General features: G+C 51.8%; 1 protein-coding gene across 5 annotated transcripts in view; it reads left to right on the forward strand.

The window, feature by feature from the left end:
• Positions 1 to 7,239, forward strand: part of PHKA1 (phosphorylase kinase regulatory subunit alpha 1) — a 70,484-nt gene extending 63,245 nt beyond the window's left edge. For 2 of the 5 annotated variants that reach the window (XM_038416581.2, XM_043493010.1), the window contains 6 exons: positions 32 to 70; positions 1,620 to 1,664; positions 2,459 to 2,629; positions 3,780 to 3,833; positions 6,130 to 6,330; positions 6,794 to 7,239. In XM_038416581.2, coding sequence (XP_038272509.1) covers positions 32 to 70; positions 1,620 to 1,664; positions 2,459 to 2,629; positions 3,780 to 3,833; positions 6,130 to 6,330; positions 6,794 to 6,967 — 684 coding nt within the window. In that variant the 3' untranslated portion in view covers positions 6,968 to 7,239. The remainder of the gene's footprint in view (positions 1 to 31; positions 71 to 1,619; positions 1,665 to 2,458; positions 2,630 to 3,779; positions 3,834 to 6,129; positions 6,331 to 6,793) is intronic. The other 3 variants (XM_038416583.2, XM_043493011.1, XM_038416582.2) reach the window with 2 other exon arrangements.
• The last annotated feature ends 5,567 nt before the right edge of the window (positions 7,240 to 12,806 follow it).

The raw sequence follows: 12,806 nt of genomic DNA on the forward strand, positions 1-12,806 counted from the left end.
TCTGTATCGTGATCTCCTTTTTATCTTTCAGCAACTGGATAAACGTAGGCAGTCTCTGAGGGACAGTAAGGTGAAACCACCAATGTTCTCTTCAAGCCTTAGCTTACTCGGCAACCTTGCACACCCAGAAAGCTTCTGAGCATGCATGAGCTAATGGGCTTGTTTCAAGCCATAGCAAGTGAGCTGGCTTCCCCTCTGACAGCTTAGGGTTTGGGGCTCTGCTCTCCAGCTGGAGGAACTGTAAGCTACAGTTGGGTCGCTTGAAGGACCAACCAGCAAACTACAGTCCAGTTCTGTGAGCAAGAGGCTCTTGGGTGGGGTTGTGACCGTGTCTTGTGTTCCCTGAGCTCTAGTCCTCGGCTGGTGGTGACTTGTGGCCTGGGAAGCTGTGAAGAGCAGATGGGATCCAGTGTTGGGTCTCTCTGCCCCAGTCTAATAGCATTGCCATTCTGGGACACAGTCTGGGAACTCCTGTGGTTCTCTGGCCAGCGGTCAGTGTGCTCAGGTCCTGGTGGGGCTGGGAGAGGAATAGGAACAATGGACATGCCATAGTACGCAGTGCTGGAGAATCAACGGTGAGGAGCACTCAGTAGGCTTCTGTCCAGCTTTTCTTCTCAAAGCTCTTCCCAGGACCCCTCCAGGAGATAATCTTTGCTAGAGAAGACCACTAGTCTTAACCAGCTGTTTTAGCAACGCAGGCCTGGTCCACAGGTGGAGAAGGGATGGGGAGACACAGAACAGAATCCAAATGATGGTGCTTTGTTCCATGCTGTGGGACAGACTGGGCCTGTCTGCATAACCACGGATGTTTAACTTGCTAGAACACACTGGGTCAGGAGCCTGCAGTGAAGCTAAGTAGGCAGCATGTCCTGTAGCTAACTGCGCTGTGCCCAACAGCCAGATTGTACCTTGTGCTGTAGAATGCAGTACAGCCCCTAATCACACTGCAGGACTCCTGTCAAATAATCCCACCAGGCAAATTGACTTCTGCTCTCCCTTCCCAGCTGCCTGATAGAGCAGTAGGGAACATGGCTCCCTCTGAATCCCCTGCTGCCTCCTGCCCACTCCCGGGCTGTCACTCTGGGATGGGCTAGCTACTGCTGCAGTGTTGATGTGGTGAGCTCACTGGCTCTTTCCAGGCCCTACCTTAAATGGCCTCTAGCTGGGTACTGTAAGCCTCTGTGCCTGAGTAGATCTAAACCTCCAGGACCACCCGCTCCGCACTAGATTCTAACCAGGCTGAGGGGCTGACAGTGTAGCTACTGTGTCCTAAAGCCACAGTCTGGCACGGTAATTCTGAAAGGGGAGCCCAGCTCCTTGGATTTCACACTGTGCAGTGTGTCACCTTGTAAATGCTAAACTGTTTAACCAGCCTCTCCAGGCATCCACCTGGCTCTTTAATCTCCTGCCCTGGAATGTTCCTGCCTCTCTTCCGGCTTTGGTTTAATGTGAAACTCTGTGGTGCATCTTCCTAAACTGGCTCTAAAGTCTCTGGCTAGCCACAATCACCTGGGATAGACACTGAATGAATGACACCAAGCTTTGTGCATGCTTCTGCTAATGCTTCTGCTGCCTGCTCCATCCTATCAGGCTTTGACTGTCTCTCTTCTCCTCTCTAGTCTTGTGGCTTCCACTCTCTGGAGATGGATTCAGGATCTCCTCTGGTAATGTGCATCTTACGTTTACACATGCAATGTGTCTGTTCCAGAGCATTTTGCTAGCAAGAGGCAGGAATCTCTTCACCCTGGGGTGGAATGCAGCCACCTCTGGAGTGGAATACAGTAGCCCATTAGCAGTGGCTAGGAAAGCTATACAACCATTTAGGACAGGAAGCTAGCTACAGCAGCATTAAGCACAAGTTAGGCACACAGCCACTTGAGAAGACTTTTTCAAGGCAGGCTTTGACACTTGGGGCTAATGTAGCTCTCCTGAGGAAGCAGGCCAGGAGGAAATGGTGCCGTCTGGTCAGTCTCCCCAGCCCAAGCTTGATGGTGGAACAGAAGTCAAGGTGGGATTCTCCATTTCCACAAGGCCAGCTGTGGAAATGGAGAATCCCATCTCCAGATGCAACTCAGGGGCTCTAGAAAGGTGGAATGTAATCCACTCTGGATTGTCCCCAGGGCCCTGGGCTAATGCCCTGACTTGGGCAGAGATTGCCAGGGGATCTGTGGCTTTGTCTCATCAGACAGCATTCTGTGTGTCCTAGCCCATATTAGGACATTGGTTAATGCTGGTTGGGAGAGGAAGTGTCCTCTACTGAATTGTGTTCCTTGGTCTTCCCTTCAGGTACTAGCCCTGCCTGATCCTTCTTGTGTAACTTGAGAGCTGTTGAGATTACAGCCCAGGGGGAACATGGCCAAGTGCTTCTCTGCAGTTAGAGCTCCGCAAGCTAGGGAGGTGCTCTCTCTAGTGCTTCATCCTGGTCCTGTTGCCTTCACTGTAACTGTTTTGTCCTCAGAGTTCTGGAAACTCCTACTTGCCTGCTGGAGGATCCTTTGCTAGCATGCTGGAAGAGCAGGTCTCCAGAGATGGCCGCCATGGCCAGTGGCAGCGGAGAAGGCGGCTGGACGGAGCTCTCAACAGGGTCCCGGTGGGGTTCTACCAGAAGGTCTGGAAAATCCTGCAGAAGGTGAGATGGTCTCATGCTGCCATTCAGCTGTCCCTTCCACGCCTGTGTGTGTAAGTGCGTGAGCGCACATGCATGCACCTGGCTCCCCTTGGCCAGTGTTTTCACATCATGGGGACGATCCACCAGCAGCACACACACCTCATCATTCTGTGTTCTAGCCAGCTGAGCAACTACCCTACCTCTGCCTTGGAGGGCCTATTCCAATAGCTGCTAGCCATGCTGGTTTCCAGAGTTTGCTTGGGAGCTCTGTGACAAAAGCCAGGTTTGGACCCCATAAAGCAAGGTGCTTTTTATTACTGCTGGGAGCCCCACCCTGTTGGCTGGCTTTGCAGCTAAATTCTGTTCCCAGGGCTGCATAGGTGTAAAAGGCCCATTTCATCTCTGTGCTGACAGAGGGAAGCAGTTTGTGACTCTCTCTTGTTCAGGGGCTGCAGGGGCACATGTGGCCCCCTGCATTAGCCAGGACAGCCCAGATTTGCGCCTCTGCTGATTTTAAAGTGCAGCTAGAAGCCCAGATGGGTTTACTGCCTGGTGCAGGCGGTGCTGGGGAGGAATTCCTGCACAGACTTAGCTGCCAGTCTGGAGAGGTAGGTAATGGTACCAAACTGACAACTAGAGGTGCAGTCATACAGCAAGGCACAGATGTGAGACATATGGCACCAAACTTGGGGCTTGTCTACATAGTAAATGGAAGCAAAGGGACTGTTGCAATCCACCCCTTTGTCATTCTGCTGGATGTCTGGGTCTGGACACTCACTTTCAGTAAAAGGGCTTTATCCTTCAGTAAAAAGCCTGTTTCTTGGGAGAACTAATCCAGTTTAACTAAGATGATATGAAGGCATTTGTACACAGTGTGTGCCCATGTCCAGACTTCAACTGAAATAGCTAGGGGGTGAGTTACTACTGCAATTATTGTTTCAGGTCCCCTTACCATGTAGAAAAGGCCTGAACTTTACCATGTGTCTGCCACATCTGTGTGCTAACTGCATTTCTCAAGGCTGCACGCTCTGCGTGGTGAATGAAAAATGCAATTATTGGCTTGCTGGATTTTAAATATGCCATTCAGGGGGGTTGGAGGGAGGGGGAATCCAGGATAGTGAACAGCGGCCTGTCTGGGCTGCAACCTCTAACCCTTGGTCTTATTCTGCAGTGCCATGGCCTCTCTGTGGAGGGCTTTGTCCTTCCAGCCTCAACAACCAAAGAGGTAAGAGCTTTGGGGGCGGGGGTATCAATTGACCTTATGAGGGTAGATCCATGGGGAAGTGTGTGTGAGAAATAGTGTCAAAGTGTTAAGATTGCAAATTCAGGCAGTCAGGTGTTCCAAGGTTAGGATGTGCCAGAATTAAGGCTGCCCATACCAAAAGACTTAGAATGATTATTTTACTTCTGACAAAACTGTCCTTTTCCCCAGCCTTATTCTCAAAGAGCCAGACTGTCTTTGTTCTAACTCCATTGTCCTCCTCTTCCTCCCAACCCCCAAAATAAATCTGGCTCAGACAGAGAACATGCGTGGAAAGGTCAGCTTGGAGAATGATGTTTGTCAGAGTTTGCAAAGCAGTTGAGAATGGTTAGAATGAGAAGCATCAGGTAGCTGTAACATAGGTGTTGCTACCACTCTGCTTCTCTCTCACTTATCTCCCCACCCTGCAACTATTTGCATAATAAAGCTCTTATTCTCCCTCCCTGCCCATCTCCTTTTATCTCCAGGGAGGTCTAAACAGGGCCTGACTCTCCCAGCACATCAGCTCTTCTCCCTTTCCCCTGCCATCCCATCATCGGGGCTCTAAACGATCCCCTGCCCACTTCTCTGACTGTTCCCCCTCCTGGTTGGTGAGAGTGTCTCGCTGCTTCTTCCCCCTCTTGACTGTGGAGCAGCAGGATCTCGATGGCTGTTTTCCCCATGTGGGTGAAAGAAGGCCCAGCAACTCTCAACAGTGCTGAGCCTCTGGGCTGGTCAAGCACCTGCTCTCAGGTACAGAGCAGAATGTTGAGTGGCTTTGCCATGTCGTGAGCCAGACCAGTCTGCAATGATGGCTGCTTCTCCCACATTGTGGCTGGCTGCTCTGTTACTTCTGTGCCAAAAAATTTAAAATTCTGCACACAATATTTTAAAATTCTGCACAATTCTGCATATTTTATTTGTCAATATAACACAATATAATCACACCAGTTTCAATTATTTTTGGTCATTTATTTCAAAATACCTGTCAGCAAGTAGGTCTGTAACAATACAGACAACAAAAAAGATTCAGGATGTGTTTTTTGACATAGATTCCTTACTAGGCATATTAATACAGAATTCTGAGTAGTAATTCATTTAAACTACAACACACAACCATATTTCCCACACCCCTCAGAAGCAGGGGACAGGCTTGTGGGATTCAGGGGTAATGGAGGAGCTGAGTGAGAGGGAAGTAAATTGCTGGGAAAAAGCCTGGAGGGTTGTTGGGTATGGGTGGGAAAAGTATGGAACAAGTTTTTTGCGGGGGTGGGGAGGGATTGTTAGGGAGCTTCCTCATGCAGACCCTGGCTGACCCCTAGCCTCTCCCATTCGGTCAGGCACATCTGCCCCTGTCCCCATGTGTTCCTGCACCCTTATGTATCTTTGTACCCCCTGTCCACATGTCTCTCCACCCCCACTCAGACACCCACTCCAATCCATCCTCATGTGGCCCTGCACCCCATCCCCATGTATCTCTGTGCCCCCTCCTAGCTACTCCTCTGACCCTATGTAGCTCTGCACCCCAGCTCCCATCACCATGTGGGCCTGCACCCCCCTCCCTCCTCTGGCTCTGTGCTTCCACTCCCATTCAGCCCCTGCCTCAGTCTGTCCACCATCACTAGCCCTTAAGAGCCCCTACCTGCCCCCGCCCCCAGCACCCGATGCTGTCTGTCTCCCCATAGATCCTGTCTCCTGGCCTGACAGGCACGAAGAAGACACTGAAGGCTCTCTTTCCCTTGCCGGCTGGGAGCTGCTGCTTTGTTCTATTGCCACAGTGTCCTCTGGTGGGCAAAATGCAGAACTGCAGCAACATTTCAGCAGAAGCTTTTTTCTAAGCAAAAAATTAAAAATATGCATGGCTCATTAATTATGCATGCACGCAGTAACATAGTATTCCCCCAAGAGTACTCGGTGAAGCACGATCTTCAGAGCTCCTGAACTCAAGGGCCCCACCAGCCTCAGTCAACCAGTTGTTCTGTCAGTACATTGCCCCTGCACCGGCACGTCCCTTATGGAGGGAGGTGCTCGGAATGCAGGCTCCTAGGTTCAATCCCACTGACTTGCTGGGGAACCCTGGGCAAGGCATTCTCTGTCTGTGCTTCTGTTCATCCATCTACACAATGGGGCTAAGGATACTGATCAATTTGCTGCCTGCTATGAAATGCTACAAAGCGCTAGATTGTGGGTGTTGGGCTGGGTGTGTGCTGTGAGTATTGTGGGGTTCACTGGAACATGGGAGACACCTGCATGTGTATTAATAGGCTTTTGTTTCTCACAGATGACTCCTGGGGAGATCAAGTTTTCAGTCCATGTGGAGTCAGTCTTAAACCGTGTCCCGCAGCCAGAATACAGGCAGCTCCTGGTAGAAGCCATCCTTGTCCTGACCATGCTGGCAGATGTGGAAATACACAGCATTGGGGGCATCATTGCAGTGGAAAAGATTGTGCACATAGCAAATGACTTATTCTGTGAAGAACAGGTACGGAACCTGCCCTCTGCCAGAGGGAATGAGTGAGATGAACCTGGCCTTGGACTGTATGGAGCTGTGGTGGCAAGCGTGCATGTCGTACATTCCTTAGCACATGGGTCATGGCACAGAGAACTTGCAGCAGCAGTGCAGTCAAAGGCTTCTGCTGAGGGTCCATTTGAGACTCAAGCCCTGATGGTTGAGTGATTTTACATGTCACCTCCAAGGAGTGACCAGATTCCCCGAAATCCAGGACATATTTCTAGCAATGGTGATGAGGGTGGAGAGGAGGAGGAGGTGGTGGTGGTGGCGGCGGCAGGGTTTGGGCAGTAGAAATGGGGGTGCTGGTGGTGCTTGCTGCTGGAGTGTAGGCAGGATTGGCTGGGGGTGTGGGGTGGAAGTGATGTGGCACTTGGGGGTGAACAGGTGGCTGATAACTCCCTTCTCTCCTTTTCCCCACTCCTCACCCACACAGAAAGCACTGGGCGCTGATGACAACATGCTGGAGAAGGATCCTGCGACAGGCATCTGTACCTTGCTATATGACAGTGCCCCTAGTGGCAGGTTTGGCACCATGACCTACCTCTCCAGAGCAGTGGCAACGTATGTGGAGGAGTTCCTCCCCAGCAGTGGCTGCACCATGCAATAGACCCATCTGGGCTTGCAGCTGGAGTTTACAAACTGCCTTGGGTTACCTTTTAGGAATCAGTGGCAGGCGTTAAGCTGGCTTGCTGGTAGACTGTCTCCATGCCACGACAACTTGTTGAATTCAGGGGTGGAACCTACCATCTCCTAGCGTCACCCTGGGGAAAAAAACACCCTGCTTGCAATAGCTGTTCTCAGCAGGGGGCGTGTCTCTCTGCTGACGCCAAGTGATGTTTCAGGAGAGCATGTTTGTGTGATTAAACCATGGCTGTGTTTTGCATACAGCCATCCCAGCTCTTCCCTGGCACTGAATCCAGGACCGGGCTCACATGGGAGAGGCCTCTGCTGAGGGTCCCGGGATCTGATCCCTGCTTGGGTATGGGGTATCTGTATGTGTGTTACAAGTCAGCGCTTGGGGTGGGTTTCACTCCATGAGGTGAATGGGGGAGGGCTCTGCAGATGCACGCTGTAGCACTCAGGCTGGTCTCACCTCACTGGTTTCCCTCCATTGTGTTTTGGGTTTTGAACAGGTTCTTGCTGCTCTAGCCCCAATGTGTGTGGAATTTTGAAGGAGGGTTTTACAAACTGAATGGTAGCTTACTCTGTTGTCATAGGGGCATGGGCCCCAAGCAGACCATGCTGGCATTAACTTGCTGAGCAACCCAAACCTAGTCCCTGTGCTCTGCCCCTGTTAGTCCCACAGGCTTCTTCCCACAGTGCAGTCTGGACCTCTCTGCTCTTCTGCCCTCCAGAGCTGTGAAGCTTTCATAAACCAGGCAGAGTCACTTTAGAAGGCAGGTGTATTGAGACCCTGAACCACTCCCCCATCAGCTGGGATCCGTGAAAGAGAGTGCTGATTCTAGGCACTTTTGGCTGGCTCTCCAGCCCCATCCTACACCATGTTCAGCCAGGCTTTGACGTGCTGTGTTCCTGCCAATCGGGCCTATTGTCGACTCACCCTCCTGGAGTACCCCTTGTGGCCTGGGGTGGCATTTTGGTGACTCCGTCTCTCTCCTCTCATCAGGACTTCAGTGGGAACATGGCCCTCTGCCCAGGCTGCTCTGTTGCTCCTCCTCATGTGGGGTATCGGTGTCACCAATAAATCCTATCTGACAGAATACAGGCAATGAACAAGTCTTCCACCCCCAGCCTCCTCTCCAGTCTCACTTGTTTGCCAGAGCAATGACTCTGGGCTTCCCCCCAGAACCCCTCAGCAAAACCCAAACACCAACTGACATACAAACCTAGCAACTTCTGCCCAGCCCCAGCTTGAGCTTGTAGCCAGGTTAGGTTTTCCCTGGTGCTCCGTTCTTCTACCCAACAGCAACCCCCCCAAGGGCTGCCTCCCTGGAGTCCTGCCCCCTTTCCAAGGCCCACCACAAGCATGAACTCCACTCCTGGCCCTTTCCCCCCCATACTCCTGCCCGGCTCCTGCAGAGAGGGCCTCCAGACAACCTCTCCTGGCTCTCCCTCCCTCTGTGGCACTGACCTCCTCTTCCTCCAGCCTGGCCCCCCTGCAGTTGTAACACAGTGAGGCCCCTTTGTAGTGGGGTGTGGCTTATGCATCCCCTCAAGGCTGTGTCTACCATGGTACAGATGGTTTCCACCTCTGAGGTGCAGGACCTGGGCACACAGGGTGTCCAGCTCCTCCTCACACTCACTCGTTGTCAGGAGCAGACAGTCCCTACCCTTCAAGGCTTCCCAGAGCAATTTTCCCTTTCACAGCGCCTGCTCCGATGCCAGCAGCTTCTTTTGCACGTTCTCTGCCACTGCGACCATATGTTTGCACTCTGTCCTGTTCAGTGCCTCTGCAGTAAGGGCCTCAGTCTTTTCACCTAGCCCCCTGCAAGCTGCTAAGAGTAGGTAGTCACCAGCACTTCCCCCATTTTATTTGAGGCAGTGTCAGAGTCCCCGCTGCAGGCTATTCAGCCTCTCATGTGGGCTCCTCTCCCTTGTGCTCATCTCAGCCCAGAGGGAAACCTGCTTCCACCCCAGCTGTTGCTGCTGCTTCCAATGTTCTGCCCCTGCCTTCGCCTAGGCTGGTTCTTGTCTGGCCACTTGGGCCATCGCCTCTTTCCAGGCAGTGCCTGTTTCCACCAGCTGTCACTTATAGGCTTTCAGCTGGCCAGGCAGAATCTCCAGGTGACTCATGGCTGCTGGCTGGCCTCCTTCAGCAGCCTCCAGCTGGGTTTCTACCATAGAGTCATAGATATTAAGGTCAGAAGGGACCATTATGATCATCTAGTCTGACCTCCTGCACAATGCAGGCCACAGAATCTCACCCACCCACTCCTGCAATAAACCTCTCACCTATGTCTGAGCTATTGAAGTCCTCAAATCATGGTTTAAAGACTTCAAGGTGCAGAGAATCCTCCAGTAAGTGACCCGTGCCCCATGCTGCAGAGGAAGGCGAAAAACTCCCAGGGCCTCTGCCAATCTATCCTGGAGGAAAATTCCTTCCCGACCCCAGATATGGTGATCAGCTGATCCCTGATCATGTGGACAAGATTCACCTGCCAGATACCCAGGAAAGAATTCTCTGTAGTAACTCAGATCCCACCCCATCTAACATCCCATCACAGGCCATTGGGACTATTAACCATGAATAGTTAAAGATCAGTTAATCTTTGAGTCCTCCCCAGCCTCAGCGGTCCTGTGCTGCAGCTCTTCATTCACCCTAGCCCTTCCCTTCCTTTGCATCATCATCTTCTGTACCAGGGTTGGGAATTCCCACCAATCCCTCCCCAGGATCTCAGGCTGAGGAAGAGTCTTGACTGCTCCAGCCTGTATATGCCACTCCTCACTCCGTACCTCCAGCCCTAGTCGGTCGTGGGAATCCCCCCCTCCCGTCTTCCTGGACATGAGATGTGCACTGGCAGGTGTTTGGTCCACATTTCCTCAGCCCAGCGTTTGTCCACACCCTGAACCCACCAAGACATCTACTGCCACTCCTCCTCCTTAGGTAGCCCTGCGTGTGGTAGCTTTTTAACCTTATCCAGGGAGGACCCTGCTCCACAAACTTCAGTGTAATAATTAATTTATCTGTGCTCCATCAATGTCAGTCCCTCCTAAAGCATCCTGGCTTGCTGCACTGACTTACTTGGCTGCCCCCAGAGGAGCTCTGTTTGACTGAGGGACTAACCGGAAAGCCGGTAGATCTGGAGTGCCCTTGAGAAAACGTCCCCAGTTTCCTGGTAACTCCCCCATTGAAGCATCTCATCCACCTGTCTCCCCTGTTGGGACACTCCTAGTCTGGCTCATCGTTCAGGCTTGGCCCTCTCGGCTTCAAAACAGGCTTTGGTAGGGTTGCCAATTTTGATTGGATGTATTTCTGGAGGTTTCATCACATGACAATCTCTAATTCCTGGTGACTCCAGGACAATGCTGGCAGGTTGGCAACTCTAGGCTTTGGCCTGCTCTCATCTCGCCTACTGATAGAGGCCAGAAACATCTTACCCCACTTCGGATCCCTCAGGGCAGGAGCTGTAGAAATTGCTGCAGGACCACATGGTCCATGACTCTTTCTTTTCCACTGAGCTGATTAAGGCACAGCCACCAGGATGCGAGATCCTGCAAGCGTTGTGCAACTACTTGTGGCAGAGATTCCCCCCCCCCCCCGGGAGGGCTGGCTCCAGAACTGGAGCTGATACGCTGCTAGAGTCAGTCCTAGCCTGTTCAAAATGGCAGTCTTTGCCAGCCAGTTCTGCCTTGCATCGCAGTATGCAGCCTGAGCCTCTCCTGTCACAAAAAGAAAAGGAGTACTTGTGGCACCTTAGAGACCAACAAATTTATTTGAGCATAAGCTTTCGTGAGCTACAGCTCACTTCATGAAGTGAGCTGTAGCTCACGAAAGCTTATGCTCAAATAAATTTGTTGGTCTCTAAGGTGCCACAAGTACTCCTTTTCTTTTTGCGAATACAGACTAACACGGCTGCTACTCTGAATCCTGTCACAAAGGGCATCATGGGGCTGCCCAGGCTGATCCCTCCAGCTGGCCATGCTGGAATGTCTCCCCTGGCTTCATCAAACCAAGGACCAACTGTCCTGACTTGTGCTCCCTTGGCCCAGCTGGACTTCCCAGAGCCCCTGGGCCCAGCTGCTTCTTGCTGCTTGTATTGAGCCTCGTGCCACAGCTGTTGGGTGGCAAATGGTGCTTCCTGCTGGTTGTCCTAGTTGTAGGAGTAGCACCTGAGTGTGCCATTGCTGCTGATTGTAGCGCAGCCATCTGCAGCTGTCGCTGGGCCACTGCCAACGGATGTGCCAGCCCCACTCTTCTTTCCCTTTCCAAATTCCGGGCCGTCCCTCTGGCCCTATTTCAGAGGCTGATCAGGCTGCTCGTATGCTCTGTGTTCTATTGCAGACATACCATCCTGGAGCACCCCCTTGTGGCGTGACCTGGCATTTCAGCGAGTTGGCCTCACTCTTCCCCTCCCCGCCCCCAGACTTCAGTGGTCTGTTGCAGTGGGGCCGTGGTCCTCTGGCCAGGCCATGCTATAGTTCCACCTCTTCCGGGGTATCTGTGTCCCAGACAAATCTTACCTGATAGAATAATGTCAATGCACACGTCTTCTGCCCTGCAGGCTCTTCTTCAGGCTCTCGTTTTCCAGAGCAGTGACTCTGGGCTTCCCTCAGGAGCCCCTCAGCAAAACCTAACACCAGCTAAAATACAAACCCAGCCACTTCTGCCCAGCCCCTGCCTGGCTTTCAGCAGCCCTCACATTCCACAGTCTGGAATCTACCTGGAGAAAGGGTCCACCCTGGCATGAGTTCTTAGCCCATTTTGCAAAAAGAAAAGGAGTACTTGTGGCACCTTAGAGACTAACAAATTTATTAGAGCATAAGCTTTCGTGAGCTACAGCTCACTTCATCGGATGCATCCGATGAAGTGAGCTGTAGCTTACAAAAGCTTATGCTCTAATAAATTTGTTAGTCTCTAAGGTGCCACAAGTACTCCTTTTCTTTTTGCAAATACAGACTAACACGGCTGCTACTCTGAAACCTGTCATTAGCCCATTTTAGGTTCTTCCCCAAGTGTGACCCCCTGCAGGTGTAACCCTTCGGGGCTGTTAGAGCTCTCAGCTGTAGCTAAACCTTCTTGGTGGGTGTGAGATCTGCATCCCATCCCATCCCATTCCCTTTCATCTCTGCAGGTGAAACCAGCAGTAAATTAACTGCTTCCTGGTCACTGCAGCGGACCATGATGGCACTGGTCCTCCCTTGCATCCCCAGTACCTGGGTGGGGTGTGTTCACCTCTCTGAGAGCTGGCTGCTGACTCCAGATCCTGAGTTTCACCACTTAGTGATGGTATCTGCTGCAGAGCTCTTTGGGAGTTTAAAGTACCATATGAATCTGCACTAGATCTTTCCTAATCTAACAGGCTAAATCCTCTGCAAAGTAGGTCAGTGCCGCACAAACCAGGTCAGTGCATGAATAAACATCTCTTGCAGGGTGTGGATTTCTCTGCTGGCTTCACCAGAGCCTTCTCCTAAGGCAGCATTGTGGCTAATAGAGTGAAATGGTTTTCCTGTGTGTGTTCAGTAACTGATGTCTTCATTTCTTTGCCTTTAACAAAATGTATGCTCCCTGGAGGCATTGGGTGCATTGTCCTCATTGCACGGACACAACACTAGGAAAATCTCCTAGGTGGTCAAATTCTTTTTTCCCTCTTAACTTCTTTCCTCCCACAGCCCCCCAGCCACAAACGAACTCCATCTGATCTCTTAATAACGTCAGAACATCTGAGATCATGGGTGTTAGCGCTGTGTGCGCAATAGGGGTTCCCTACAGCTCCATGGAAAGGGAGGCTAGGGCATCTGCACTGCCCAGAAACCACCTACCCCCC

Source organism: Dermochelys coriacea, chromosome 9 (assembly GCF_009764565.3).
Source record: "Dermochelys coriacea isolate rDerCor1 chromosome 9, rDerCor1.pri.v4, whole genome shotgun sequence".
In the NCBI taxonomy this organism is placed as follows: Eukaryota; Metazoa; Chordata; order Testudines; family Dermochelyidae; genus Dermochelys; species Dermochelys coriacea.